General features: G+C 39.7%; 1 protein-coding gene across 2 annotated transcripts in view; it reads left to right on the forward strand.

Moving 5' to 3' along the window:
• Positions 1–4,137: 4,137 nt before the first annotated feature.
• ctif (CBP80/20-dependent translation initiation factor) overlaps positions 4,138–27,822 on the forward strand; it is a 41,671-nt gene continuing 17,986 nt past the window's right edge. For both annotated transcript variants that reach the window (XM_044012258.1, XM_044012259.1), the window contains exons 1-8: positions 4,138–4,309; positions 12,426–12,654; positions 14,080–14,151; positions 15,030–15,152; positions 16,359–16,432; positions 18,036–18,140; positions 18,306–18,384; positions 27,605–27,681. In XM_044012258.1, coding sequence (XP_043868193.1) covers positions 12,484–12,654; positions 14,080–14,151; positions 15,030–15,152; positions 16,359–16,432; positions 18,036–18,140; positions 18,306–18,384; positions 27,605–27,681 — 701 coding nt within the window. In that variant the 5' untranslated portion in view covers positions 4,138–4,309; positions 12,426–12,483. The remainder of the gene's footprint in view (positions 4,310–12,425; positions 12,655–14,079; positions 14,152–15,029; positions 15,153–16,358; positions 16,433–18,035; positions 18,141–18,305; positions 18,385–27,604; positions 27,682–27,822) is intronic.

The following is a 27,822-nucleotide window of genomic DNA, read 5'->3' on the forward strand; positions in this document are numbered from 1 at the left end:
CTCCCTCTTGTACCTGACATGTCTCACCTCTCTGGTTCCCCCCTTTCTCTCTGCATAGCCGTCCCCTCATTTTCTCAGCTCTACCTTTCCCTGTGTCCAAGGCTCCCGCTGAACACCCTCCCTTCCCGTCCCTCTCTACTTTCTGACACTCTATGTGTCTCTGGTGAACTTCCTTCTGTGTTCCATCTGCCCCTTTCCCACCCCTCCTACTCCCTTCCAGCAGACCCACCTACTCAACGGGTGTTCACCATACATGCAGACGGACACACAACCCAGAGCTGTCAACGCACTCCTCGGACGGACGGCGCTCTACTGCAGTCCAACAGCAGGGGGAGTGTCAGGCTGCCAGGGACAGGAGAGGGGGCTGAGAGCAGAGAGAGGCCCCACAGCCTCTCATCCTGGAGAAAGAAGCTGAAGGACATAGCAGAGAGAAAGCTGTCTTTTTTCTGTTTGTCTTGTTTTAAAAAAACAAAACAAAAAAAACATCCTGCAGCTGTACCATTTGTGTTTAAGCCAGTTAAAAGAGGATTTCAGTGCGTCTTTGACACACTTTTACTTTTATAGACCAAATTAAATGATTAAAAAAACAAACACAAGGCAAACACTAGGATACTGTGATCATTATGCTTTTATACAAATATAATGACAAATTCAAACGAGAAACCTGTCCAGCTCTGGTCATTGCTCAGTTTGAACAGAGAAGCCTATAGTTAAACGTCTAGGATGTCTTGTGGATGTCAGTATTGACTACAGTTTGTAAGTGTTTGCACATGTAGATTATAGTATAGCTATGATTTACAGCACATTAGAACAGTACTTTGCACTGGTGTCTGCTGCCCCCACCTGCTTGTTAGAAAGCTATCATGTTATTGTTACTCAACAAATTGAACCCTGGCCAATATCAGTGTGTCGATTTGCCTCTGTGTGTGTGTGTGTGTGTGCGCGTGTGTGTGTGTCCCTTTCCACCCACTGAGTTTCCCTCTAACTGGTTCACAGTGATCTTTCTCCCACACCTATCTTCTGCACCTGTTCAACAAAACAACAATGAAAGAGGCCCGACGAACTTCACATGCGGACAAGCACAAACAATCTGTTAGAAAACCTGCACGTACAGTAATAACAGTTTGCTGGCCAGTGTAGTTTATATCACACCATTGCGCTCTCAAGCCACAGGAGGGGAGAGTCTGTGACCTTAAGAGCTGTGGGGCCTGTACTGTCTAATTCCATGTTTATGGTTTTGCCTTTTATAACACACACAGATGGAGCAGCCCAGGCCACAAGCACACGGAAATATCATCATGCTCCCTCTCCACTGCTAATTGGTGCCTTGGTACCATCCCTCTGGTGTGGATACGGCTCTGCGCAGGGCAACCTGAGGAGGAACGCCAATTTCAGCCTTTGCTTTGCTTACTCTCGCATCAGAGAGTTTACTCTACGCATCAAACTGGATAATGATATAAAGTTCACTTGAACAAAGGAGTTTCTTCATTCTACATTTCTTATTATTCACATATACTAATATATATACATATATATTTATATGTTCAGAAATCTTTTAAACTGTGACTGAGATCAGATTGATATGTCCTTACTCACTCAACTGCATTTCTATAGAAAATTGTATCTCCTCTATGGGTGTCTTTAATATCATTAAATACATAATATAGATGGCAAAAGAGATGTGAAAAGAACACGTCCTTAGATTAGTGAACAACTATTTAAGTATTGCATGCCACACAACAAGAGTTGACATTTTTAGAACATTGAAATTATACAGCAGTTCGACATTATGGTTTCCCTGGAAACAGTGCAAATGACTTTGAATCTTACCAACTTTGCCACTTAGCTCCACACAAGCCTCAAATCTGCAGTTTTGTACACTTGTTTGTTTAAAACAGACACACGATTTGTAAGACAGAAAGGTTAATTATGAGTTGTGAATTTTTTCGGTCCTCATTTACAGGTTCAAATCAGTTCACAATGAGGCAGAGCAAGTGCTTTTACATTTTTCCTGACACGCAGATGAGAGGAAACATGCTATAGGTGGATAAATGTGCGAGGAGACATCCGCACAGATACAACGCACAGCAGAATGGGAGGGAAGGGAAGTGTAGGGCTGTATGGCTTGCGGCACTGTGGGTGAAGTGAAGAGGACAACAAAGTAATTATAGAACAACTAAGGATAGACACAGAACTGGGCGAAGGGGTGAGAGGGAAAAGGAGACGGAAAGGAAGAGGATGAATTGGGGGCATGAAGTAAAGTGTCGCCATCATGGCATTGAAATTAATTACTGACTGCGATGGCAAACATTCTATGTATCCATCTGGAGCAGGGGAGGAGACTTTCCACTCATCTGTCTGTTCATCTGTCTGCAGTGTACTTATTACTTATGACTTATTTACTCATCTTTTAATTCAGTTCATTTTTTTTTTGTTTTACAGACTTTCACGTTCTGTTACATATTCATATGCAGGTACCGTTTTCAGTTTGACTTCCACTCCTTTGGGCAGCCTAAACATTGTTATCCCTAACCTTAACCATAACCAGTTAATGTCCAACCATAACTTTAACCAAACCACAGTTCAAACCAGTTCCTCAGAGATGAGGTTCTGCCGCATTAGGACCAGGTTTTGCTCCCAGTGAGGAGTACTGGTACTGACAAGGTCAGTGTTTATGCCAGAAAAGTTAGGACAGAGTCAACAAACACAAGTATACACACACACAGCACGGCAGAATTCCTGTCCTGCACTTCTCAAATATTCCACAAGGGGTCATGATTGCATTAGAAAGACTGACAGCAGGCTTCCCAAAGGATGGCAAACCATTTACCTTTACCAGTTGAACTAGACCCAAGCAGTCATCAGTGACACAAGACATGAGACACACTGACACAAGTCTAAGTGATCAGCAGAAAAAAAAGTTAGCTGCAGGTTCTGAAATTGTCCATTAACCTGTTAAAAATAGCTGCAAATATCATAAACCAACTAATCTGAATCAACTGTATGGAATTTGTGCATCACAGACTTTAAAACTGTGGGAACTGCGGGGAAAATATGTCTGTTATAAGACATGAGTCAGGACTAAAACATGAATAAAATGACACTGTAGTTCACTGACCAAGTTACCAAATTAAAAATCATATTGAGTGCTCCAGATATTGCTGTGAATGTGTTTCTACATGATGCAATTTGCACCATTATAGAACAATTTCATATTTTACAATTTAGAATACCAAAATGACATGACCATATTACATTCTTGTTTACAAGTGTGTGGCTGTGTCTAGTCCCATAGGATCAAGCTAAAAGTCGTATTGCAGTCACCTATCCTGTAGACTTTTCTTAGCTTTTTCTAGCTTTGTTTTCCAGATTTTTGTGTATATGCTTTATAAACAATCACACGCAATCTCTCACACCTACACTAAATAATATTTATTTAAGGTATTAGAGTTGACAGAAAGTAGCTGACAAAAAGTAGTATCATTTTGCGCAAATTTGCTCTTGTTATGATACATACTGTGATGTCATCTTTATAAAGTGGGTTCCCAAATAAAACATCTAGGAGACACCATTCTATAGAATCGAATGCATCTTCTCGTTTTTCTTTGAACTATTTTTTGTTGACCCTTAGGTTGACTTTGGACTGAAATTTCAAAGTGGGGCAGGCACCACTGGTATATAATTTCCCACATTCTCACACACCTGTGTATAAATTTACAGCACAGCATCACTCCATCACTGAGATGGACATTTTGTATCATTTCCTCTAAGGACACCCTATGGGACACTGTCATGTGGGGACAGTAGGGAACTTCATAGCAGGGCCCTTTTTGATTGAAAGGGCACCCCGAGTAAACAAAGTTGCAAGGGCTTCTTATAGGGCACCACAATACTTTCCTCCACTAGGAAGGCACTCCTTTACAAACAACCAGTTTTAATTTATATTTTGCTTGAGAGGCCACAAATGAATGGCAGCCAGTAGGGCTTTCTTGTCATTCACAGAGGGTACTTATATGTGCGTCCCCCCCCTGTGAACGCCACTGTCAATAAAAACAAAGCGAGAAGGAAGTTGGACTATGTTTCCCAGAATGCTCTACTCCTGGGTGCACGTGTCAACGCTGCCAGCACAACCGATAGTACGTCACATTCCTGCATTCCCTCTTTCCTCAGTGTGGGACGTCGGAGTTTCCAGCCGCACAGACCGAATCCTCTTTCCCCACCTCTGTTTTTGAGAAACACACCCATGACACGGCGGCTTTGACAGCAGGAGGTGATCCCGGGTTCACCTGAAGTCGGAATCTTGAGTCGGGTAAGGATTTATGTCTTATTAGAGCCGGCTGGAGGTGTTGGCCGGAGTGCTATGCACCGTGATGGTAACCAGATAACAGTTTTGTTAGAAAGGCAGAATTTGCAGCGAGCTGTATTTGTGACTTATCTATGTTTGACCTTTACTTCAAGCTGCTGATGGAGATAAGTTCACGGAGCGAGTGTCCACTTCGCTATAAGTGGCCTGTTGTTTACAGTTAAGAGCTAGCTAAGACAGAGCTTAGCCCGGCTGGTTAGCCGCAGAACTTGCGTCACCATTGTTACCGGTGATACGCGGGGCAGACACACACTCAGGGCGTGGAGGCTCCTCCAGATGTGGCTTTGTCACTCCTTCACAGCAGGCACACTGCGGTGCTGCCGTACGGATAACTTTAGCAGGAATTGACAACGCTTGGCTAAATGATACTTGAAGTACTAGCATCCCAGGCAGCATGGGCGTGGTTATGGGAGTGAAATGTGCACCCATGTTATGTTCATTATCCAGGTTCAACATCATATATGGGCCCTTTGATAGGGAGCCATTTTTGAAGAAAATCACAGGTGCATCTTATTAATAAGCGATTGCGGAGTCCATTGTAGCTCCTCAGTTTCAGGGAGCATGGTGGTTCACTGTCACATTGTACTGACTTGCAAGAACTGAACATATCCATTAGTGTGATTAGTAACACCTGGGTTGTTCCAATCAAAACATGTCATAATGTCTGATGTGCTTAGTGAGATCAATACACTCTGGACAATATGTCTTTGATATCTGCTAATCTCAACGATTGTCCTTTTGTTTACACTTGAAAACAAAAGGTGATCAGTACAGAAATTATGGATAAGGGCTAGGTGAAATGGCCAAATTAAAAAAAGGCTATAGGATGAATATTTTCAAATGAATTTATCAAAACATTATGTTCATTTCAGTACAGAAAAGACTAAATGCCCTCTGCAGTTGGACACAGGGAAAAACGTATATATCGGTATCAAGCACTTTCAAATATATCAGCATATCGAATATCAGCAAAAATTCCAATATCTTATATCCCTAGTTGTTATATTGTTACATATACATAAGCTGTTAAACACATCTTTTGCACTCTGTTGTCATGATGGATTAATTGTTTCCATTTCTAATCATCAGCTTTGCAATCAGCTTGGTTTCAGTCAACGTGTGCTTCAGTAGCCAGACAGGAATGACAGGAATGGCTGTCAAATGTCTTTTTGCTCCTGGAAAGGAGCTGAGACTGGCATAGATCAGCAGCCTGTTTCAGCTGTTGCAACACAGACTGGAGCCCAGCTGCTGCTTGTCATGACAGAGCAAAACCCAAATTAAATCATATGATACACCTTCACCTCATAGCTGTCATTTCATCTGAAACAAACAGATATGAGCACTTATAGTTAGTTTGCATACTGTTAACTGAATTAGCATAGAATGTGACACACCTAGCCCGTTCAGGAGGAATTATTGTGTCCTTGCAACTTAAATAGACATGGCTGACATGGAATTCTTGTTGTTTTTTTTGGTTCTACCTAAGCTCAGTTTGCCCATAACATTCCTTAGATGCCTGCCTTTCAGAGAGTGATAGGATCAGAGTGACTTTAGGGAGGTAGAGGAATGTTTGCGTGCTACCACAAGTCACATAACAGAGACCCTTCTGACTTGATTGAAATAGGATATTGTGATACTGAATACTGAATAAAATATAATATATAATACTGACCAGATTTGTATTGTACAGGCAGCATCTTCAGCAGAATAATGAATGATTCACCGCAACTACCTAATGCTGCTGATAGAGGCATGTGTTGCTTCAATAAAGAATGTGTATAATCGCTGATCAAGTTTCTGGCAGATGAACTAAAATTGGTACCAGTGACTGGAGCTGTAGCTGTAGCTGTACAGTCTTTAATTTAAAAATACATTTAACTAGGATAAGATAAACGTACCCAAACGGATAAGGGACTTGTTAAGTCATGTACACTTCATGAACATGAAAGTATAATATGCATAAGTTAAATAACAATATATTGCTTATAAATAGATGTCAGGGTCCTTTCAAACCAATTATCTGCTATACACTAAATTGGTATTGCTATTGTAGATAAAATATTTGAAGTGCCTCACGTATTGTTTTAGTCAAAAACTATTGATACATTATGGTGTTATTTTGTTCTTGCACCGCATATCAGTATATTTAATTTAATCATTGTTTTTATGCAAACCTTTTAGTTGCACATTTGTGTGCACTATGACTAAAGTGATTAATTAATCACCTCATTACAGAAGTGGCACAGAAACACAATAGCATTTTGATCATTTGGTGCAGCATTATCATCTAATCACCATGTAGAAAATTGGTGATGGTTTAGCTATCACAGTAAAAAGAGAGTTATCGCTGATGTTTACTCGGCCTGAGACACAGTTTCAGTTTCATATGAGAGCTGGATTAATTTGATGAATGGTTGAAGCTCTGAACTCTGCTGTCAGAGGTCAAATGTTCAAATAATGATCCAAGGGTTCCAGGTATTAGGGTTTTTGTGAGTAGCAAGCAAAGCTCAGTCAGTTCCTCTAGTTCAAGTTGAAGTTAAGAAACGGGGGTAGTGTGTATGGTTGTCACCCATTTATATGCATGCAGTGCTTTGGAGAATGTGGAGGAGGAGCAAAGACAGCTGCATGTCATGGACAGAAAACTGGAACACCATGAGTCTGGCTGTTCAGCCTCATTACAGTGAGAACTACTCATTACCTTGCCTGCAGTGTATGGATGAGTGAGTGAGAAAAGAGGAAGAGAGGGCCACTACATGGTTTATGACTAAGGATGATATACAGAAGCTTTGTGACAAGAGAGACATCAGGTGTTTTAAAGCTGTGAATTTGTTTGCTTAGTGTGAACAAGCAGTTCTGTTCTTTCTATTGTTGTTCAGACCATTCAGCATTGAGCCCTCAAAACTACCTACACTCCATACATAATGTGAAAGCCACAAGCTACACATCGTCAGTTGTTTGCTGGGACTTTGTATGTGTGCATATCCATGCAGAATGGCATTGTTGTGTTGCTGTTTGACGGCATTGCAAATGCCCAGTCCTCCCCCATTAGGTCACTACAGGGGCATATGGGGGGACAACTGAACCATTGTTTTAAGTGTACACACACTCACACTCTTTGACTTCCCTGTATGTCATGTTCAGGCGATCTTACACTAGTCCATTCCTCTAGATTCAGGTAATTCAGCTCTCACAGTGTACGAGTAAACACATTTACCCACAACATCTTATTCCAGTGAATTAAAGGCAGGAATTTCACGAGTCATTGATGTTATGTTTGATTTTAGCTCATCAAAAGAATATTCTATGCAGTCATCAACTTTATACATGTTTACTTAAAACAAGGCATATTGTTTTAAAAGTAAGACATATGTGTATATACCTACAGGCATATGTATATACAGTATACCTACAGGCATATGTATATACAGTATACACACAAGTAGAGGATAGGTAATCACTCACTGCCTTGAAATTCTGAAAACTAGTATTGATTTTTTCTTGCAGTAGCTTTCAGTTTGCTTTCACTGATTGCCAAACATCTTTGTTTGCAATTGATGTGCAATATACTGTATAAACAAAATCACTATAAACGAGGGCACACATCACACTAGTGTAGAAAAATCTAGATTTGTGGGTATGTCATGCAGTAGCAAGTACTTCTAATGATTTATCGGACTCAAGGGTACCATGCTGCTAAAGTTTGTTCAGACAGGAAGCAGTAGACCAGATTAGGCGTATTAACAGCTATCGCAGCATGCGTTGAGAACATAAACTTGGATACCCACAGAGGAGACTGGGTCCCATGTTCATCTCTGTTTGGGTTGTAAGGATTATGGGTATTTTGTTTTTTTATAACATATCAAATACCACAAATTAGTGGTTCAGAACTTGTTAGTTGAGAATTGTTTATAATTATTTTATACAGTATGTTGTGTTATTATACCGTCATGATACAGCCAAATAGGCCAATGACTGTATCTGCTGTATTAGTATTTTGTCCCCAAGGTATTATGGTTTGCTTGGTTGGGAAGGTTCATTCTACAGTTCTTAACTGAAATGGCATTTAAATTAAAAAAAAAGGTTGAGAATTTTTTTTTTCTTTTAGACATTATACCCAAATTATAAAAAAAATACATTTTAATATGAGAATAGATCTTGGAACTTAAAATATTGATATTTCAGGATCAATCCACTTTCATCAAAGTTTATTAGAACAGTCAAAAAGAAAGGCCAAGCATGTGAATTCACCAGTATCAGTCCTTAACTTCTAACCATGCAACATAGAATGTTCTAAATTGAATTTCTCCAAATGCCATGTTTGCAAGTAATATACATTTCCCCCTGCTTTTTGGTAACTTATCCAATCAGAGTAGAATAACATCTATCTCTGCCTCACAGACAAAGATGCAATGTGTTATCCAGTGCCATGGTGTGTCTGTCTGGCAGTTTAGTGTCTGTTAGGTGTTAGGCTTCAGGCACAGTTTTCAGTATTCAGTGGAAATGCTGCTATAAGTTTTTCAGGCTTGATTCGTCTCTGCTGACTGGTAGTGTTGGGTATTCTATCACCTTACTGTTCATTAATCATGCACAGCTGAGTCGACTCAGGTAGTGTTAGTTTATTGATTAAGTCTTTATCTTAGTCCATTATATTCCTTTTTATCATTAGTCAGCTTTGGTCAACTAAATCACTCAGCATTTTAGTCCTTAAGGCATCAAGATTAGTTGAAAACAATGTGGAAGTTCTAATCTGATTTTAGTTAAGAGTACAATTTAGCATTTTGTCATGTCTTTTACATTTCAGTCCATTTATCACAAATGGATCCAAATACCACTGTTTCTTTGTTTCAAGCTATTTTGTTGTCTCCCATACAGGCAAAAGTATGACCAATAAAAAATGAATATGGAGAAGTCTAGATTATGTTCATCTAACTATGCAACAGAATCGGGTATGGGCATTGACAGTGTACTGTCGGATGTACACAAATGCTGCATACTAATATACCTGTCCTTTATTAACAGTAAAGCTTTCATATGGCTAGAACAATGAGGCCCACAGCTCTCAGTTGGAACAGCTGAGGAAGGGGGTGTAGAGGGGTGGAGACTGGAAGGGGGTGGGGAGTCAGCCAGTGTGGGATGGGGGATTGAAAGATGTTGTTTGAGAAGGGCAAAGAGGATGGGACACACAGATGGACAGAGGGAGGGAGAGAGGTCTCACATTGTAATGGTACAGACTGCATGGTGTGTGGTTGTCATTACATTGTTTGACGACTACAACAACAAAATGTTTCTCTAAAAATGAATGGACTGTTTTCTTCTTCTTCACTCCGCAACTCTGGTTCTTACTCGCTGGGGTGCTAAAAGTGCAGCTTTTAGTCAGTTAATCAAATTTCGATTTGGTTAATTTCAGTACCTAAGGAGTTAATCTCATCAGTGTTAGTGAGCCAATGAGCATGCAGCATATTGTTTGACTGAGATCTAACAGTGCTTGTGATTGGCTGTCATGTACAGGAAGTCATGACACAGAGCTCATTCAGGAGAAGAGGAAGACTGGGATGTGTGTGTGTGTGTGTGTGCGTGTGCGTGCGTGTGTGTGTGTGTTTGTGTGTGTAAATAAACACAAAAGAGGCAAAGACTACAATTCTGTAACATTGTCATTCAGAAGCATACAGACTTCAGGATCAGTTAAAAGCTGCAAGCTGTTTTTGTAAATGCTGTTTCCACATCACCTTGTAAAGTGAGAGAGCATGTCATTGCATCATGTTTAGTTGAAAGTTTGTCTGCTGAGCTAAAGATCAGAGAGGCCATCAGCCTGTGTGTGTTTATTCTTTTGTATACTTAAGACCTCAGGCCTTCCTTTGTTTTGGCTTAGATAAATTCCTATAGCCTGGTGCCTTGGGATGACGTTAATCACATGAGCAAATTTGGGCCTCCCTGAAACGTCAGACTGGTTACATGTTAGAATTCAACAGTCCGGACCTCTGCAGTACTGGGGTATTGTGAAACACAGCAGGACAGAGAGGACTTTGTGTCCCATTTCACAAACGGCAGCATGCCGGTGCTATGATAATGCATAACCGGTATTTACTTTGGTTGATGCTGTCTTATGCATACTCATGCCTGGTGCACGTGAAATAAAACTGATGACTGAAAACACAGAACTAGCTGAAAGCTGTTTCACTGAATGGATCAATAAATGTTAGCAGTTTTCCCCTTAGGGTGTAATTCTATACTACATGTCAAGGACAAGAGTAGGACAGGACATCCATTACCAATATGCATCCCTTTACCAAGTGTCACTAACGTCCATACAGCTATTATGCATCATCATCATTCATTTACACTGTGTAACTTAACAATTATTTCAAATCAGGTCCATATACTTCAGCACATTCAACAAATAGGTCAAAGTATTGCCTTTCAGATGAATAAATACCACAACAACACATTTTACAGCAGATGGTCAAATTATAGTATATGCTTGACTTTATTATGTTTAATTGTGTTAATGTTTGGTCACATTTCTTTGCCTGCTCTTCGTTGACAGTAGTATCGGGAGGCTGTTTGTACTGGACAGCAGAGTTTGTGTTAGTTGAGGAACTAGAGAATGACAGGACTCAGACAACTGTGTGACATCTGTCATTTTTAAGCAGAGCTTACAGAATTTCCTTACTTTAAATCCAATTTGTCCTTTTTTCCCAAATTACCCAGAACATTCATCATCAAACAATAACAGCAGTGGAAAATAAATTATTTGAAGAGATATATTGCAGATTGCAGTTGGTGCAACTGTATGTGTATGCAGTAATATGCATGATATAATTATACAGCGCTGCACAAATGTGCATTTTGTTTCTTCCTCAGGCCAAAATAAAATCTTCAACGTACATGGTGCAAATCAACTGGCTTATCAAAGCTCTGGCTTCAGTGTATGGATGGATTACACTCTTGACACTGTGTGAGATTAGGAGATAGTACTCATGCTACAAAATACAAAGGGATAAACTATTAGTCCTGAATGTACACAGAGAAAAGAAGCAGGCTAGTCTCGAGAAGTGAGCAAGAGACTGGTTAAGGTTCCAGACTCATCAGCGGAGCTGTCTTGCTGCTTATTCTTAGGTCTGATTTCTAGTGGTCCTCTTGATATTACAAACATGGTATAATAGTTGTTAACATGGGTATATACTCATAAAGAAGTATGCCAACAGTAATGGGTTTTTTTTGCTCTGTCATTATTGCTTCACATTGATGATGTTCATACTATTTTTATGAGATAATAGGAAGGAAGTGCAGGCAGAAGTTGGTAAAACCAGACTTGATATAAACAACATATTAAGGAGAGTCTCTGGATTGCTATGATGTAGCTTAAACCAAAACCTTTAGATCTTGTGTAGCTGACTTGTTGATTAAAATGCACAGGGTTCCCCAGCGAGTCCCCAGTGCTCAGCAGATACCATTCTGCATGATCCAGGGCCATAAATCCTCTTTACATGGCTGGTGATCAAGCCATGATGTAAAGGAGCTTAGTCGCCAGGCATAGACAGGCAGGCAGGAAGCTGCTTCCCTGTTGGCCTGGGGGTCAGGTGATCAACACTGACAGCACAGAGGAGTGATGGCAGGAAAGAGGTGGGGAAAACAAAGAGACCTGGGCATGGAGAAGTGACAGAAGACTGAGGTTTTATAAAAGATGTATCAGATGTGATCTTGGGTCTGCTCCTCACAGCAGGATACTCCTGTTGTTGGACACTCAAGCATGTGGTGCAGATATGATGATAATGAGATAATATGCTTTAAAATTTGAAAGGTTGTGAGAACTTCACAACTAGGTGGTACTTGAAGTTGCATCTAATAATTAGTTTCATTGTAGATCAATATGCTGGATAAAAAAGCATTATTTATCCAAAATCAAGGGGGCCCATGATGAGTTTAACTTGTCTGACACATTATTGTTGCTTTGATGCTGGAGAGTCTTACTAAAAGGAAATGAATGCTCTAACCTGGTTCTTATAACGCTCCATTTTGTGCTCACCTCTTTCTCTGCTTTGTTCTTTTCCTCTCTGCACAGGTCCCTTTCCTCTGGTCCTTCCCCTCCTGCTCTTTTATCAATCGCAGTGCCGGTTGCCATGGAGAACTCATCAGTGGCGTCTGCATCGTCTGAGGCAGGGAGCACGCGCTCTCAGGAAATAGAAGAGCTGGAGCGCTTCATTGACAGCTATGTGCTGGAGTACCAAGTGCAGGGGCTGCTGGGGGACAAGGCTGATGGAGACTTGGACAATGGTGGCAAGGTGCCAGAGGTCAGCATCCCTTTAATTAAATAGATGACAGTCTTGCATTAGTCTTTTATTTATACATATATATGTATATATATATATACACACACACACACACACATACATACATATATATATATATATGGATGGCAGCAGTGGTACAATAGATACAGTAGAGTGTATTGGTTGTCTTGGTTGTCATCCTGCAGTATATATATTATATACCTGCCAATACTGTTGTATATAAACCTAAACAAAAGTAGAGGTGCATGATATGGTTTGTATTTTTCAATATGTCCCGTTACATTTCTTAAGTTAATGTTCGCTAACCCTCAATCAATCATTGACTGCTTTGTAGAAATATAAACCGGAGAAACCAATAGCAACATGGTTGTGTGTTATTTGTTTGCATATTATAAACACACTATTATAGCATTTCCTGGGCCTGAATTGAGCTTCGCTGTTTCACAGACCACCAACTACCACTGACACGAATTATATACCTCGTTTGTAATATCAAGAGGGCCACTAGAAATCAGACCTACGAGTAAGCAGCAAGACAGCTCCGCTGATGAGTCTGGAACCTTAACCAGTCTCTTGCTCACTACTCGAGACTAGCCTGCTTCTTTTCTCTGTGTACCTTCAGGACTAATAGTTTATCCCTTTGTATTTTGTAGCATGAGTAATATCTCCTAATCTCACACAGTGTCAAGAGTGTAATCCATCCATACACTGATGCCAGAGCTTTGATAAGCCAGGTGATTTGCAGGTAGCGAGATACAGATGCATCAGCATTCAGACCATGTATGTTGAAGATTTTATTTTGGCCTGAGGCAGAAACAAAATGCACATTTGTGCAGCGCTGTATAATTATATCATGCATATTACTGCATACACATACAATTGCACCAACTGCAATCTGCAATATATCTCTTCAAATCATTTATTTTCCACTGCTGTTATCGTTTGATGATAAATGTTCTGGGTAATTTGGGAAAAAAGGACAAATTGGAAAGTAATGAAATTCTGTAAGCTCTGCTTAAAAATGACAGATGTCACACAGTTGTCTGAGTCCTGTCATTCTCGTGTTCCTCAACTAACACAAACTCTGCCGTCTAGTACAAACAGCCTCCCGACACTACTGTCAACGAAGAGCAGGCAAAGAAATGTGACCAAACATTAACACAATTAAACATAATAAAGTCAAGCATATACTATAATTTGACCATCTGCTATAAAATGTGTTGTTGTGGTATTTATTCATCTGAAAGGCAATACTTGACCTATTACATTTATTTTCTTTTTCTAAAGAAACTCATCTTATTATAAATATTCTGATGGTTTTCTGCTCTGCGTCTGAGTTTGTTAGACGTTAATGTTAGTGCTTTTGTTTGTGGTCTTTTAGATATAGAATAAATAGCATCTTCTACCCTTATTTCTCTCCTCCAGTGGACAGACAACTGCAATGACAAGAAAGATGGCAGCTGGACATCTTCGTGGGGAAGAGGTTCGTCCAAGCCAGTAAGTGTCTTTGGCTCAATCCACATGTCTGTGTTTTAGTAGTATTTTTTATTTTTAAGAAAAATTTCACCATTAATAGTATCATAAATATTGAGTTAAATTCATTGCTGTGCAAGGGCTTGAATTAAACAATTATATATTATGTTTTTTCCTTTATAGTTTTCATGACTCAATGTCTCGTGGCTTACTTTGCAGTCTCCTTGTTGTATTTCTCTTCACTTATGTCTCCTTTCCTTACACCAATCTTCTTTGTGTTAAGTATGGTATGCCTTAAATGACAATGATACAGCGGATAACTAAATAGTCCAATGTGAAGTGAGTAGTAAGGGAGAAACAGCATTGGTGAGAAAAATGTAGAGAGCAGATTGCACCAAAAAATCAGTGATTTTGAAGGAGAGACTAAAAATGAAATGTCAGCATTTAGGTCAGCAAATAAAAAAATGATGACAGAGATCATGCAACTGCCTTTTTTCCATTTCCTCTGACATTTAGGCTTTACCTGAACTGTTGATACATCTTTTCTTGCAGTTTATAGTAAGACTCAGAAACAACTTGCCAATAACAGTGTAGGAGCCATTAATTATCTCAATAGTCGTGGTGCAGGACCAGATTCTGGACAAACTGAGCTTACTGAGCTTAGCTTGTCTTCATTAATACAGGCTTTTGTAACAATCCTAATACACACTCAAGTGCAAAAATGGGCAAAATGGTGCTGCAGCTGTCACTAACTAAAGGTAGACCAACCAGCTCCAATGGGGAGTCATGAAAAGTCACAATGTTAGAAACAGAAATGTGTGCGTCACCTTTAAAGAACATTCAACATTCTCAACGGAATATAAATAAACACAATATTTTGTTCTTTGTTGTCCTTTCTCAAGGACGAGTGGGAACACAGCAGTAATGGCAGCACAGGCTCCAGGCCCAGTTCAGGGTCCAGACCTGGTTCTGGCTCTCGATCTGGCAGCAGAGGGAGGAACAATCAGTTCAAAGCCCCCACCAAGGTAAATATAGAACAGTTTATGAGTATTTGTATGCTATTTGTTTGCTGCTTCATGTCTAGTTGCAAAAACAAATCACCTCAGTGTTCAACACTCGTCTATGAGAACATTCGTGACTGTATACCTTTATGAGTCCTCACCCAAGTTTTCGATCATGAGCACCTTTTTTTTTCTTCTTAAATTTAGTTTATTGTGCAAAACATGTTTACCGAACAAGTCAAGACAAGTGCACTAACAGACAAAAGACAATGTATCATGACAATAAATAAATAAAATTACAATTTGGGAGATTAGGGACATGTTATTGATTTAAGCAGATCAGGAAGATGTTACTAAGTAGATATTGATGTTTTGTGTCAATGTGAAGTAAGTACTTATAAACTATAACTATAAAACTATAACAACAAGGCAATCGGATATGCACATTTCACCCCATACACGCAACAAGCCTCTGTTGGTCATGTTGGCAAGTGCAAGTGTGGAAACGCAGACAGACGGACAGACACAGAGAGCCACTAAAAACAATACTTCACTCCCACTCTGTGGTGTGAAGTAACGAATAAGCGATGATTTGTAGGAAAGAAAATGCCTGTGAGTGTATTGTGGTGCTTAGGTGGTTATAATGGTGAGTAGTTGTGGTCATGTACGTGGCTTCTATTAATTGTGTTAGTTTGAAGTTTATATGGATTATGAATATACTCCAGGTTTCATTCAAGACTGATATATTGTTTCATTCTATTGAAATATATTCAGTTAGCGATTTGAGCCAGTGAGTAATATGGGTAAATTTCTTTTATATTTTTCAATTCTTGGCAATAGTTTTCAAGAAATGAGTAATGGCTTATTGTATTTTGTTTGGAGGGCTGCATGAGCACTTTACTGTGTGGGGATACCACAAATCTACTGTATGTAAGCATTACTTGTTAAAGGACCACTGCTTAATAAAAATCAGGGATCTAATGATGACACAGTCATAGCTTGGCATATTTCCTGTTGCTTCCTGGAAAAACAATGAGAAATTTGTGGAATACCCCTTTAATCAGCACAATACATACACTCAAGGAAAACTTTAAAAAAAAAAAAGGAGTAGTTCCAGTGTTGTACCCGTTTACAAATGTGAAATACAAGATAAACTTGTAAAAGTTATGTGATGTGTAGGAAGAAGTGTTCGTAATGTAAACATCCATCTTTCTTTTGTGTGCTGTCAAGAATGGGAATAAAGATGGCCCCTTTGACATCCTGGGCACAGACATATGGGCAGCCAACACAAGGGACTCGCTTGGGTAGGTACCTTGCTGTTATACAAATCTCATATGCCTAGAAACGCAATGAATGTGTCTATATCTTTTGCCTCTTGCCATCATACCACACAACAGTCTCTCACACCTTTTCATTGCTCTTCTCTTAAGGCTATGTTTTGGGGTTGCATCAATTTGTCGTAAGTCTCTACTAAATTCAGGATTTAGTAATTACTAAAATACTAAATCCGTAGGAATTACTAGCTAGTTTGCAGCTAGTAGTTTACTAATTTTGGGTTGCACCAGACCAACTTGAGCAATCCCATAGCTAGTAAATTCATTGTTGTGTTTAACAATCATTATGAAGTGAAGACAACAAGCTGGCTACCAATCAGCATGCAAAGTAGAATAGGAAACAAAGGCTGCGGACGCCCATTGAGGTCCTCCTCAACATCGCCACAACAAAACAACTACCAGCCATTACCAGAAACATTTAAATTTAGGGGAGACTGCAACCTGATTTAGTTAACACTTTTATAGTTTTATAACACAGTTAGAGTGTATAACTAAGGTAAGTAAACAACTTAGTGAGAGGTGATGCAACCGATCCCAGCTATCTAATGGTTATGATTTAACCAGGATACTCCACTTAATCATGAAGAACTTTCTGTTTCTTTAGGATAATGCATATATATATACATATATATTTTACATAACAACTGGACCTGAAACTTAAAGGCGATCAAAAGAGAAAGAGAGGAAATACATTAGGTGGCACATAAATCAGCTTCACTGGTGGGAGTAATGGTTGCCATGGTAACAACTGCAAGGCAGCTTCAGGTACCTAACTTCCGGCCACGTTGGCACTTCTTAGCAGAGAAGGAGTCAGCAGCAATAGGTGTGGTGAGAAGTTCTCCCCTCACACAGACATAGATGTAAAGAGGTCAAATACTGAATGAAAACTGACCTTGATAATTCAATATGAGCATTAAAGCTGCAATGATAAATCACCTTTGAATTGATATTGTGCCATACTCTAGGGTCTCTAAGCAAAAACCAAATCCCCTTCAAAACCAATTTTCAAATCAACTTAAAAACAGTATTAGTCAGGCTGTATTTTGTATTGATGACATGAGGCTTGTTACTGCTGTTGCTGTGAGTCTCATCCGGCAGCACCACCTAGTGGTGATAGAAGGCTATTCTATCTATTCATTATGGTGGCCAGTTGATCATATCTCACATCTTCATGCACTGTTCTATTACCATTGTTTTTCATTTAACTGTTTCATCCTGTCAGTCTGTTTCACTATTAAATGGTTCAATAGAATTTAATAGGGTCAAACTGAACATTACCTGACAAATGTAAGATATAATTAAAAGCTAAGGAGAAACAAAAACAAGTACCGTTAGAGTTGTCTCACACTGATTAGACATTCTGTTACATGCACTGTATTTATTTAGCAACTTTTATTATTATAATATTTATTTTTACTTGTTATACGTAGAAAGAACATTTATTTTAGACGGGGGTCTTGTATAGCTTTCCTCTATTCCTCTAGTTTGTGCAAAGAAAAGAGAAGAAAGAGGAACATTTTTTAGACTGGCCACGGCTAACATTTTATGTCTTTCTTTGTCTCTGAATGAACAGAGGTGCAGGTTGGGACGTGCAGCCAGAGAAACTGGACTTTAGCCATTTCCACAGGAAACACTTAAGAGGAACACCAAAGCACCTGCCGCATATTGACAGAGAGGGGTAAGATCTGTGGTTTTAGTATTTCAGTCCTGTTGTTGCTGCCCTGCTCTGTCTTGTAATTTGATCTTATCACTTTATATTGTCTCAGTAACATAATTATCCCCTTTCACTATCTGGCGTTACATTTTATTGACACCTTCTGTCTCTCTCACTTCCTTCTGTCAGGATGAACAAAAACACATTTGAAGAAGATGATGGAATAGACATGAATGACATAGAAAGGTTCTTACCACATCTGCGCTCTGTAAGTCACTAGTTTTTCTGTTTTTGCATGACTATAAATGCACTTATCTAGATTGTTTCACACACTAAACTTTGACCCTGAGAATAAAAGCCACTCTATTAGTTGTTAGAGAGTGACCTCTTGTGGCATGATTAAAACATGCAAGAAAAACAGTGCAGTGAGTGGTATTGTTGTCAGGTTTATAATCCACTCACCAGAACAGGAAAGATCACTACAGTAAAGTAAAATAAAGGGGGATTGACCTTCCTAGCTAACATTTCTATAGACTTTATATGGTTAAAGAGCAAATGCTCTGTTAAACAGCACAGAACACTGGTGAGGTTGGGCATAGATCTTTGGTGACACCTGCTGGGGATATGCTGAAGAGAGCTCTCAGCACTAATGGTTCACTGTGAAAGTGGATAAAAAACAAACATTATTATGACCTCTGGTGGCTGTATGTATGAAATAACAAGTATAGGCTGTTCCACATTTACACTGTTATTTCACTAAGAGTACCTTGCAAGTAATAATTTAATCTTGCACAACCACTTTGCAATAAATCTCAGTTGTATGCCCAAAAATCTACTGTATGATATTTTTGAAACATGTCACATGTGGTGCTGATTAGCTGTGCTATATCATACAAAGCTGTTTCTCTTATTTCAACCCTCATTGATCTCAATAAAAAAGATAAAACAATTGTAACAATGACCACACATATGAATTAATGAACTCCCTTAAGAATTTTGACACAAAGTCAACATTGGTTGTAAAAGGAGGATTTATTGTACCACTGTCGTATTAGACTAATTGAATGTGTGGAGCAGAAGTTTTTTTTCAGTTTTAATAGACTTTGGACTTTTTCAAGTCCGGCTTAACACTCCAGTTCGTAACTTTTTTTTTATGTTGCTGTTCTGCCTCTGCCTTTCCTACATCATTTGTTACAAAATTTGATCACTTCTTGTGCGCAGTGTGCAAATGTCACATAGGCATAATCAGTGTTGTGTGAGCTCATATTCATTTATATTTAGAAGGTACACACTTTAAAGAAGTATTTAAATGTCCATGAAAACATTGTTATATCAATCACTAAAATTTAGTCTACATAACTTGTAAAGACACCACTTCATAATATGAGACCTATCCTCAAATTCCCTTTCAAACTTTGTTCTTCAGTTTAGTTGAAGCTAAAACAAAACTACCACAGTCTGAATTCGACAAATCAAGTGTGTGTGTTTTTTGTGACCATCTCCCATACAGTATTCCCCTATTTTGCTTCCTTACACATGAATATGTTAAAGTGTGTCCTTGCTGAGCTCCCGCAAAGGCATGTAAAAGAAAAAATGTGGAGAAATACTTGTCACTTTGAATGTCCATCCACTTTATATAGTTTATATAAGAGACTGACTGAAGGACTAAAAGTTCAAAGTATTTCTCTAGTGTGAATATCGTGAATAACGTCCTTCCTGTACGTGTGGTATGCTGTATATAACGAGACCTTTTTCATTTCAGTTTACTGTATTTTCGACAATGCAAAAATGTATTTTGCAGCTGTTTGTACCATTGCAGGGTACAAAGTAATGAGCATTGTGTTTCCCAAGGTGACAGAGTTTACTGTAGGTCACCGATGTCACCCTTCTCTCTTCCTACTTTGCTTTCTGAGCCAAGATATCTTCCATCTTTCATAGTGTTTGAGCTACAGTCTCTTCCTCTTTCCTTCCCCTCTTGGCTTCTGAGCTGTGCTGCATTTCGTCTCTCACAGAGTTTCAGTCAAGACGTGCCTAGTTGCGCTACCAAGATGGCTTCTGTGTTGTATAGTTCGTTGGCCAGGCCAACATTGCCTTTTCCGTTCATTCAGTTCGGGCCAAAAGAAGGATTGGTTTAGCTGTGTCTGTCTGCTGTGCTTGGGATCGGATGTGTGTTCGCATTGGGACAAAGTAAGGTCACATATGCAGAGCTGAGGAGTGACGGCCACATATTGTCTGTTTCTCTGCCTCAAACTACTGAGATCACCATACAGGGTTTTTTTTTCTCACATTGTATCACAGCCAGAATCATTCAGCAATGATGTCACATAGCCAATGCCCAGATTATTCGCTGGGAACATGTAGGCAATAAATTCCATTGTGATTAATCTATTGATCATTTTCTCAATTGATTAGTTGTTTGAATAATTGTGAAAAATAGTGTTTTCAAACCTCAAAATTGCAACATCCTTCAGTGTTAAAAAAAAGATATTGAGTTTCTTGTCACAGAGCAAAAAAACTTAAAATAATAACTACAAAGCAGTAATAAAATAAATAAATAAAGAATACTATCAATTATCATAGTGGTTGGTTTTGTTGTCAATTACTATTTAATTCATTGATTAATTGTTGCTGACAACCACAGTTAACTTCAGCTGAGCTGAAGTTGGTCTATTTAATTGTCTCTACCTCATGCAGCACAAACCACAATATTAACAATCGAATAATATATAATCCCAAGGACATTTAGAATACAGAATGTATGAAGTTGTTGCACTAGTACTAAAACCTTTGTTCAAGCTCTGTATTTCCTGTACCTTTTTGTATTGTTAAAGTGGCCTTTAACATAATATTTATCAGCCTCTCTACAATCATAATCCTTTTAACTTACAACAATAACATATTTTCCCTTGTCGTCACCAGTCACTGTACAGCACAGCTACATCATTCAGTGTTCCCGACTACATTCCACACTTCATACCAAGCCTCACTTCCCCTTTTCCAGGAGCCAGAGTAGATTTACAAATAGCCATGGGATGTGGAAAACATCTTGTTTGTATGTGGGTGTGTGAGCAGCTCCGTTAGAACGGGCTTCCTCCTCTCACCCTCACACTCTGCTGCACCTCTACTGACCTCCCTTAAATGTCAATCCACCCAATAACCTCAGTCACACGTTGAGTGTCAGGTCATAATGACAAATGCATTCAGGGGTCAGAGGGCAAATATTTGTTCTGTGGATTCATGCCAGGTATTACAAAACCCTGCATAATACATGACCGCCAATAGTGAAAAACAAATCTGTGTAGAATTCTACAAAATCCGTGGGGGGGGGGATAAATTGGATAGGACTAGAGTTAATCAAATCTAATCAACACCTTATCAGCAACATTATTAATAATACAATGATTACAAACTATTACATGTGATTATTTGATGAATTAAATTGAATAGACAGAAAATGAATCTGTAAATATTGCATTCCCAGCTGTTGGTCAAAGTTTGACATTTGATAAACATTTTGATGATGATTAAGTGAGAAAATAATAATCAAAGTTGACAAACTCATTAACACAAGCAGCTGATTTGAAAATGGAGGGCACCAGAACAGCAGGGTGTGAGACCCAGGTGAGGGAGAGAGGGAGAAAGTGGCGAGTCACTGAGGAGACGTCCGGTCTGGTCTATTCTGTGGACAAAGCCGTCCAGCAGGAACAAAGCAGGAGTCTGGAGTTCGGATATTACACGCTGGTTGGCCCCACTGTCTGGAGGTGTACGTGCCGCAAAGCAGGACGCTAGCTGAGAGGGGGAGGGGAGGATTTTTTTTTTTTTGGTGGTCTGTCCATCAACTGTCAGTTTTCCTGAGCCCTGCATTCCACTCACAATATTTGCTCACACATATTTTACTGATCTTGTGGATTTCACCTCTCCTCAAATGCACTTGTCCATCTCCCTTATGTCTTTTTTTACATGGTTTTACCTCGTCTCCCTTTGCTCCTTCCTATTTGCTGTTTCCTGTTTCCTGTTCTCTTCTGACCACCATAATTGCACTCCACCCTACTCCCTCCTCTCCTCATGTCGTCCTTCACTTCTCCCTTCCATCCTTCAAATGCTGGTAGGCAACAGAACAATATCGAGGGGGTCATGGTGACCGGCAGCCCCCTCCCAGTGGTCCCTTCCTGCCATTGTCCCTGGTCCTACTGCTGTTTGGCTCCTGCACTCAATCAACTCTACATATACTGGCTTGATCACCACAGTACTCTGTTATATTCTGGCTTCCAGCATGGGAGAAACATCAGACACTCAAGTGCATCCATAAAAATGGAAATTGGCATGTGAATTACAGCCACATTATGTTAATATATCCAGAAAGACTAGATTAACCATCATTATGATTTAGTTTTTAATGTTTAATAGCGCTGTAAAATGGAGGGTTACTATTGAATGCCCAGTTTTTTGAACTTGTAATGTTACTATTACTCATAGTTAAGTTACCTGTGACTGTTGCTAATGGTATCAATTTATGCCTATAGAGCTCTGGTAGCTGACGTCACCCAACCAAGTTAATGCCCCAATTGCAGGGAATAGTGCTGTTCACCTCAAAAGATGATACTAGACAACACATAAATCAGCCAATACGTCAGACAACTCATCTCTTCACCGGCAGTTTTCAGTCTGTCACTTGACGTCCGGAGCTCTACAGTGTTGTATGGTGATATTAGCTTGTTCCCCTGTATGCAGCACAGATGTCCTCACAAAGATAGGGAGTCTTCACAAACGTTAGGCAAACCAGACCACACATGCAAACACAAAGCCACCAGGCCTGATCCTCAAGAGACAATGAGGTGACTGTCAATGCACAGAAAACATGCATGATTGAAGTCCATTTGTTTTTGAGTAAACAGAGCTGTGAGCATGTGAACCTGCTGCTGTGGCAATGGTTGTATAGGCGACCACCTCTTTCTTTTTTCTTTTTTTTGATACAATGACATAACAATGGCTACATCTCCTGTTGAGAGAGCCCTCAGTTCTTTGATGCACCTGTCACACTACTGTGGCCCCAGCCACAGATCACTAATTAAATGAGACATGGATGTCAAGACCTCATCTCTTTTGCCTCTTATCACCCATCACCTGCTATACCTGCCTTTGGCAGCTCTACATTCCCTTCTCTTTGCTGTTGGCGGGCATCGCCTGCAGAATGAGTTACATGACAAAAGTGGGGGAGGGATTATGAAACATGGAGCAAATAATTTACTCCAGGGATTACTCCATGACGGCAGTTTATGAGAATACAATATCAAATATTTCACAGTTAATTTTACATTATCTAGCTGTGTGTAATATATGAAGTAACACATACATTCCCCAGCAGATGAAGCTGAATAGTTTATATTATATTATATTATATCCATGTGGACTGGAAGAAGCAGTATTCATTCAGGCTTTGTACAGTTTGTGGTCAAAATGTCCTATGTTATTGTTGGTGTATGCGTTTCTGCTTCCCTCTGTCTTTTACGTGCACACTATCTTGTATTTACAGTCTCCCTTGTTGTCACACTTGCTCTCTCTCACCTCTGCTCTCAACAACCTGTCCTGCATTGCCACCCATGGGGCAGTTTTAAATTTATTGCTTTTGGCTGAAGGCCCTTGCTACATAAATAAGTTGACTGAAACAATGGACTGACTGAATGAGCATCATAGCAGAATTGTTGGGCACTAGAAGGGACAGGAAGACACACACTTCACTTTCTATGCTATTGCAGAGAAAGTTCTGTAATTATTATTCTCTGTTTCTATTCTTCGCATTTCCATCCCTGGTTTGGTTTCTCATTTTCTTATTTCCTTCCTAGTTACTCATACCCCTTTCACACCAAAGCAGGGTCATTGTTATGAATGGATCAACAATGGCATCTCACCCAGATCTCTGACCCTTTTGCAAAAAATATCAGGACAATCAGACCCTTTTCAAATACTTGTAAGGGTTAAATTGTGAAATGTGCTTCAATTGAGTTATAGCAACTGAGTCAAAGCTTTCCTTTCAGAGAAGGAATTTTTACACAGTGTATTTGTATAATGGACACATCCTCTCTGGGTGAGAACCAGGTAGCCTCTCCCTTTGACCAGTGATTTTTCCCTGGAATGCTGAAGGGTAAGTCAACTTCCTCTCAAGGCAGACGTGCTCACCGAAGCACACTCTCCAGTGCACTAATAAAGCACATCTCAGGTTTATAGAATTTGAACTCAACAGCAAACTATTTCAAGTTTTTGTTGATGGGTGACCTGTAGGCTCTGTAGTGTTTGCTTTAAAGGAGACTGTTGACTGTTAGCGTATGGATTGATGAAAATAAATCTCAATCAGGTTTTGTCAAATCAATTATCATGACACTGAAGTCATTATCACTGCTCTCAGGCTCCTCCACACATGCATAGCTTTTGCTTCTGTGTTGATGCCACCTTTAATTTTCTTCTTTTTTCAGTCTCTTCTTTCCTTCAAACGTCACATTGCCCACACATCTTTTATGTAAATGAAAAATGTTTTGTATATATTCCCATTATTTTCCTTTCATGTTGTACAGTTAGGCAGTTAGGCACTAATTTACTGAGCGCACGTACAGTACATTTCAAAGCTTGACACTGGGCATGTCCAATGGCCAGTCGTGGCTGACTTTGTAGCAGAACAGCATGTATCACGGCTGATTTTGCTCCTTTTTTTTCGGTGCACATTATTGTAAAAAGCAAAGGTGAGAATTGCCATGCTCAAGAGCTCCATTTGGAAGGTGTACTCTTTCAGTCTATGTAAATGTCAGTACACAATTTGATTGGCCACTGCCTGTGCTGTAATATTTGCATAACATGAATTGATTGGGTGGTGCACAGCTGTTCACAGTACTGCCGCTGTGAACGTTGTACATTTGTCAAATCCTGCCACACACGGGGCGAGTAAATTAAAGCAACATATTCACACCGCAGTTCCAGTTCTGCACTGTGAGGTACAGCCTCTAATGCTTAATATACCTGTAGCAACACTTTCACTTTTACTGACAACCTTCATTTTTCTCTCTTTTTGCTTTTTGGTAAATTCTCCAGTACCATAATCTACTGAACATGTATCTAGAACACTGCAAGCACATACAGCCCCCTTTTCTAAACCTTAGTAAGGCAGTTAGTTAGTGGTCATGTATTTTCACACACCTAACATTAGAAATGCATTTGTCTTACAAACTTAAACAATTGCACACAGAATTCCGTTCAGTCTCTCTCTTCCACTCACATGGTCAGCCCACCACCCCCTCCTCCCCTCACCATCCTTGTCACGTCCACAGGGCTCGCACTGCCTGCCTCAAGGTGAGAGGTCGTCTGTCTGTGGACCAGCACAGCGCACGCCTCCCTTTGATCTACCGTACACTGGCTGCTACCTGCAGATAGCATATTCTCACACACACACAAAAACGCACATCATCTCTTGCTTCCTGCCTCAGTGTTTCTGTTGGATGCATTACAGACATGCACATGTGCGCACGCGCACACACACACAGTCTGAAGGCCATTTTCACATTTTTCTATGCAGAGCTGTTGTTCATAACTTTGAGTGGACATTTGACTAATTAAAGAATAGCATTTTTCATTCACAACTAAGATCTAGCTATTTCTTTAGTTATACAGTAATGTGAACTAGAAATGGAAAAATACCACCACTAAGCTGAAAATGTGTGTGTGTGTCTGTATACCACTCACTGTCATCTGGTTGCCATTTTAAGGCAGAATTACAGCTAATGATATCCTAGAGGAAAACTACAGTAGCTAAACATGCAACAGTCCTTCTCTTTCTTTCTCCACCTACTTTTTCTCCCTGTCAGTCTCTGCAACTGTTAACAAGTTAAAGTCTTGGGAGGGGGAAAAAAGAAGAATTTCACAGATATTAATACTTTGACTTTTATATGTACAACCTTTGTAAATTATTCTGGTCAGATTAAAGCTTTGAACTAAGAGTTTTATGCATATTTGTATGCCTCACTGTGCCACACAAATACAATGTCTCCTCCCCCGCCCCAGACGGTCACAACACACACACACACATACACTTTCTGCCCCTCACATCTGGATTCATTTAGAACTCAACAATCCTCTGGCAGCCTCGCTAAGAGAGAAGCAGAGCAGCAGTGTCAAACATCAGACTCTCTCAAAGTCATTATCTACTGTTTATGTTTCTGGATGTTTGAAAATACAGTTAGTAGTTTTTACACATTAATGTTGTCCTTGTGGATGAAAAAAAACTTAAATTCAAAGTGCTACAATTAGTTAGTACTCTAGGCTACTTTCATAACATACTCCACAGTTCTTAATTTTGTCAAAAACAAATGTGTTTTTTTGGGTGGCACTTTTAAGTTGCTAAAGCATACACATAAACATGGGGGAGAATGAATGTGACACAGATTGACTAAGATGTGCCCAGACAAAATGAGGAGCCCATACCTGAGAGAGGGACTGCTTTTGTCGTACTGAACAAGTTTGTTAAGAAATCAAAAAATGAACAACAAGTGAACAAAGCTGTTCCAACAGCAAAGTGTTCTCTTCCTTTTTACAGACTGTGGTCACCTTCTTGCGCAAAGCGCTGGTTTGACAGTTTGGTGACATTTAGGGCTTTTTGCATCAGCCTGGATGTGTCTGTTGCTCAGCGCACACAAGCGTCCCTGATCGGTGACCGACAGTGATACTCACTGACGCGTAATGTAACAGATATAGGTACATCACTCAAGCTCAAACAAACTATCTGCTTGTGACATTAATATATGGTAGTACATTATTCTATCAGAACATTGGACACAACAAGCAACAATGCAAGTTCTAGGGCAGCTGTAACCAAGGTAACAGCACATATTGATGCTGTGTCAAATGGGGGGGCTGTGTGTTTGACAGGACTGATATTTATTGGGCAATGGATGAGCTTAATCTCTTCATTGGAAGTGAACTCAACAACTTAAGAACATTACACTACAAGTTATTCTGCAGACATGTCTGGTTGTATGCATAGACATGGGACATAGGTTCATGCATAGACACAAATACATATCAGTTCTCTTAACTGAAGTCTGTCCAGCATAGGGCCTGGTTGCAGTGAGCAGTAACAGCATTCACTAACATCAAGTACAGAGCAGATGTTATTCATGCAATAAAATCCACATACGGTGTTTCTACTGCTGATGAAACAAGACTAAGTTTTTGCACATGTGTGATAATGCTTCACAATCCTGACATGCAACATATGTACTTCTGATGGCGATGCAAGACTTCTGATGGAAAACGAGGCTCCGCAAGCCAGGGTTTCCCAAGCACCTATGAAAGAAAAATACTACAATTTATCTGTGCTATTTATAAGAAAACTCTCCATGTGTCAGTGCACCTGTATTGAGGATGTCTGTAGATACTTTCCATATTGATATAAATTGCCGGTCCTGTCAGCAGCTGTCTCTTACGCTGTGATTTGTATCTTGCAGGTTTTCCCACCACTTCCTAATGAGGCGGAGATCGCACACACCAAAAAGCTCTTCCGACGCAGGAGGAATGACCGACGGTAATGACGCATGCAAGCTTTCACACTCGCACACACCTCAGTGAAAGGGAATGTTTTTCCGTGTTTAATGTTGGATATGTCAGTGCACAGCCAGCCCCATAGCTTTAAGATCATTCCCAGCCACAGCGGTGTCAAGGCATC

This window comes from Solea senegalensis, linkage group LG21, assembly GCF_019176455.1.
Source record: "Solea senegalensis isolate Sse05_10M linkage group LG21, IFAPA_SoseM_1, whole genome shotgun sequence".
NCBI lineage: Eukaryota > Metazoa > Chordata > Actinopteri > Pleuronectiformes > Soleidae > Solea > Solea senegalensis.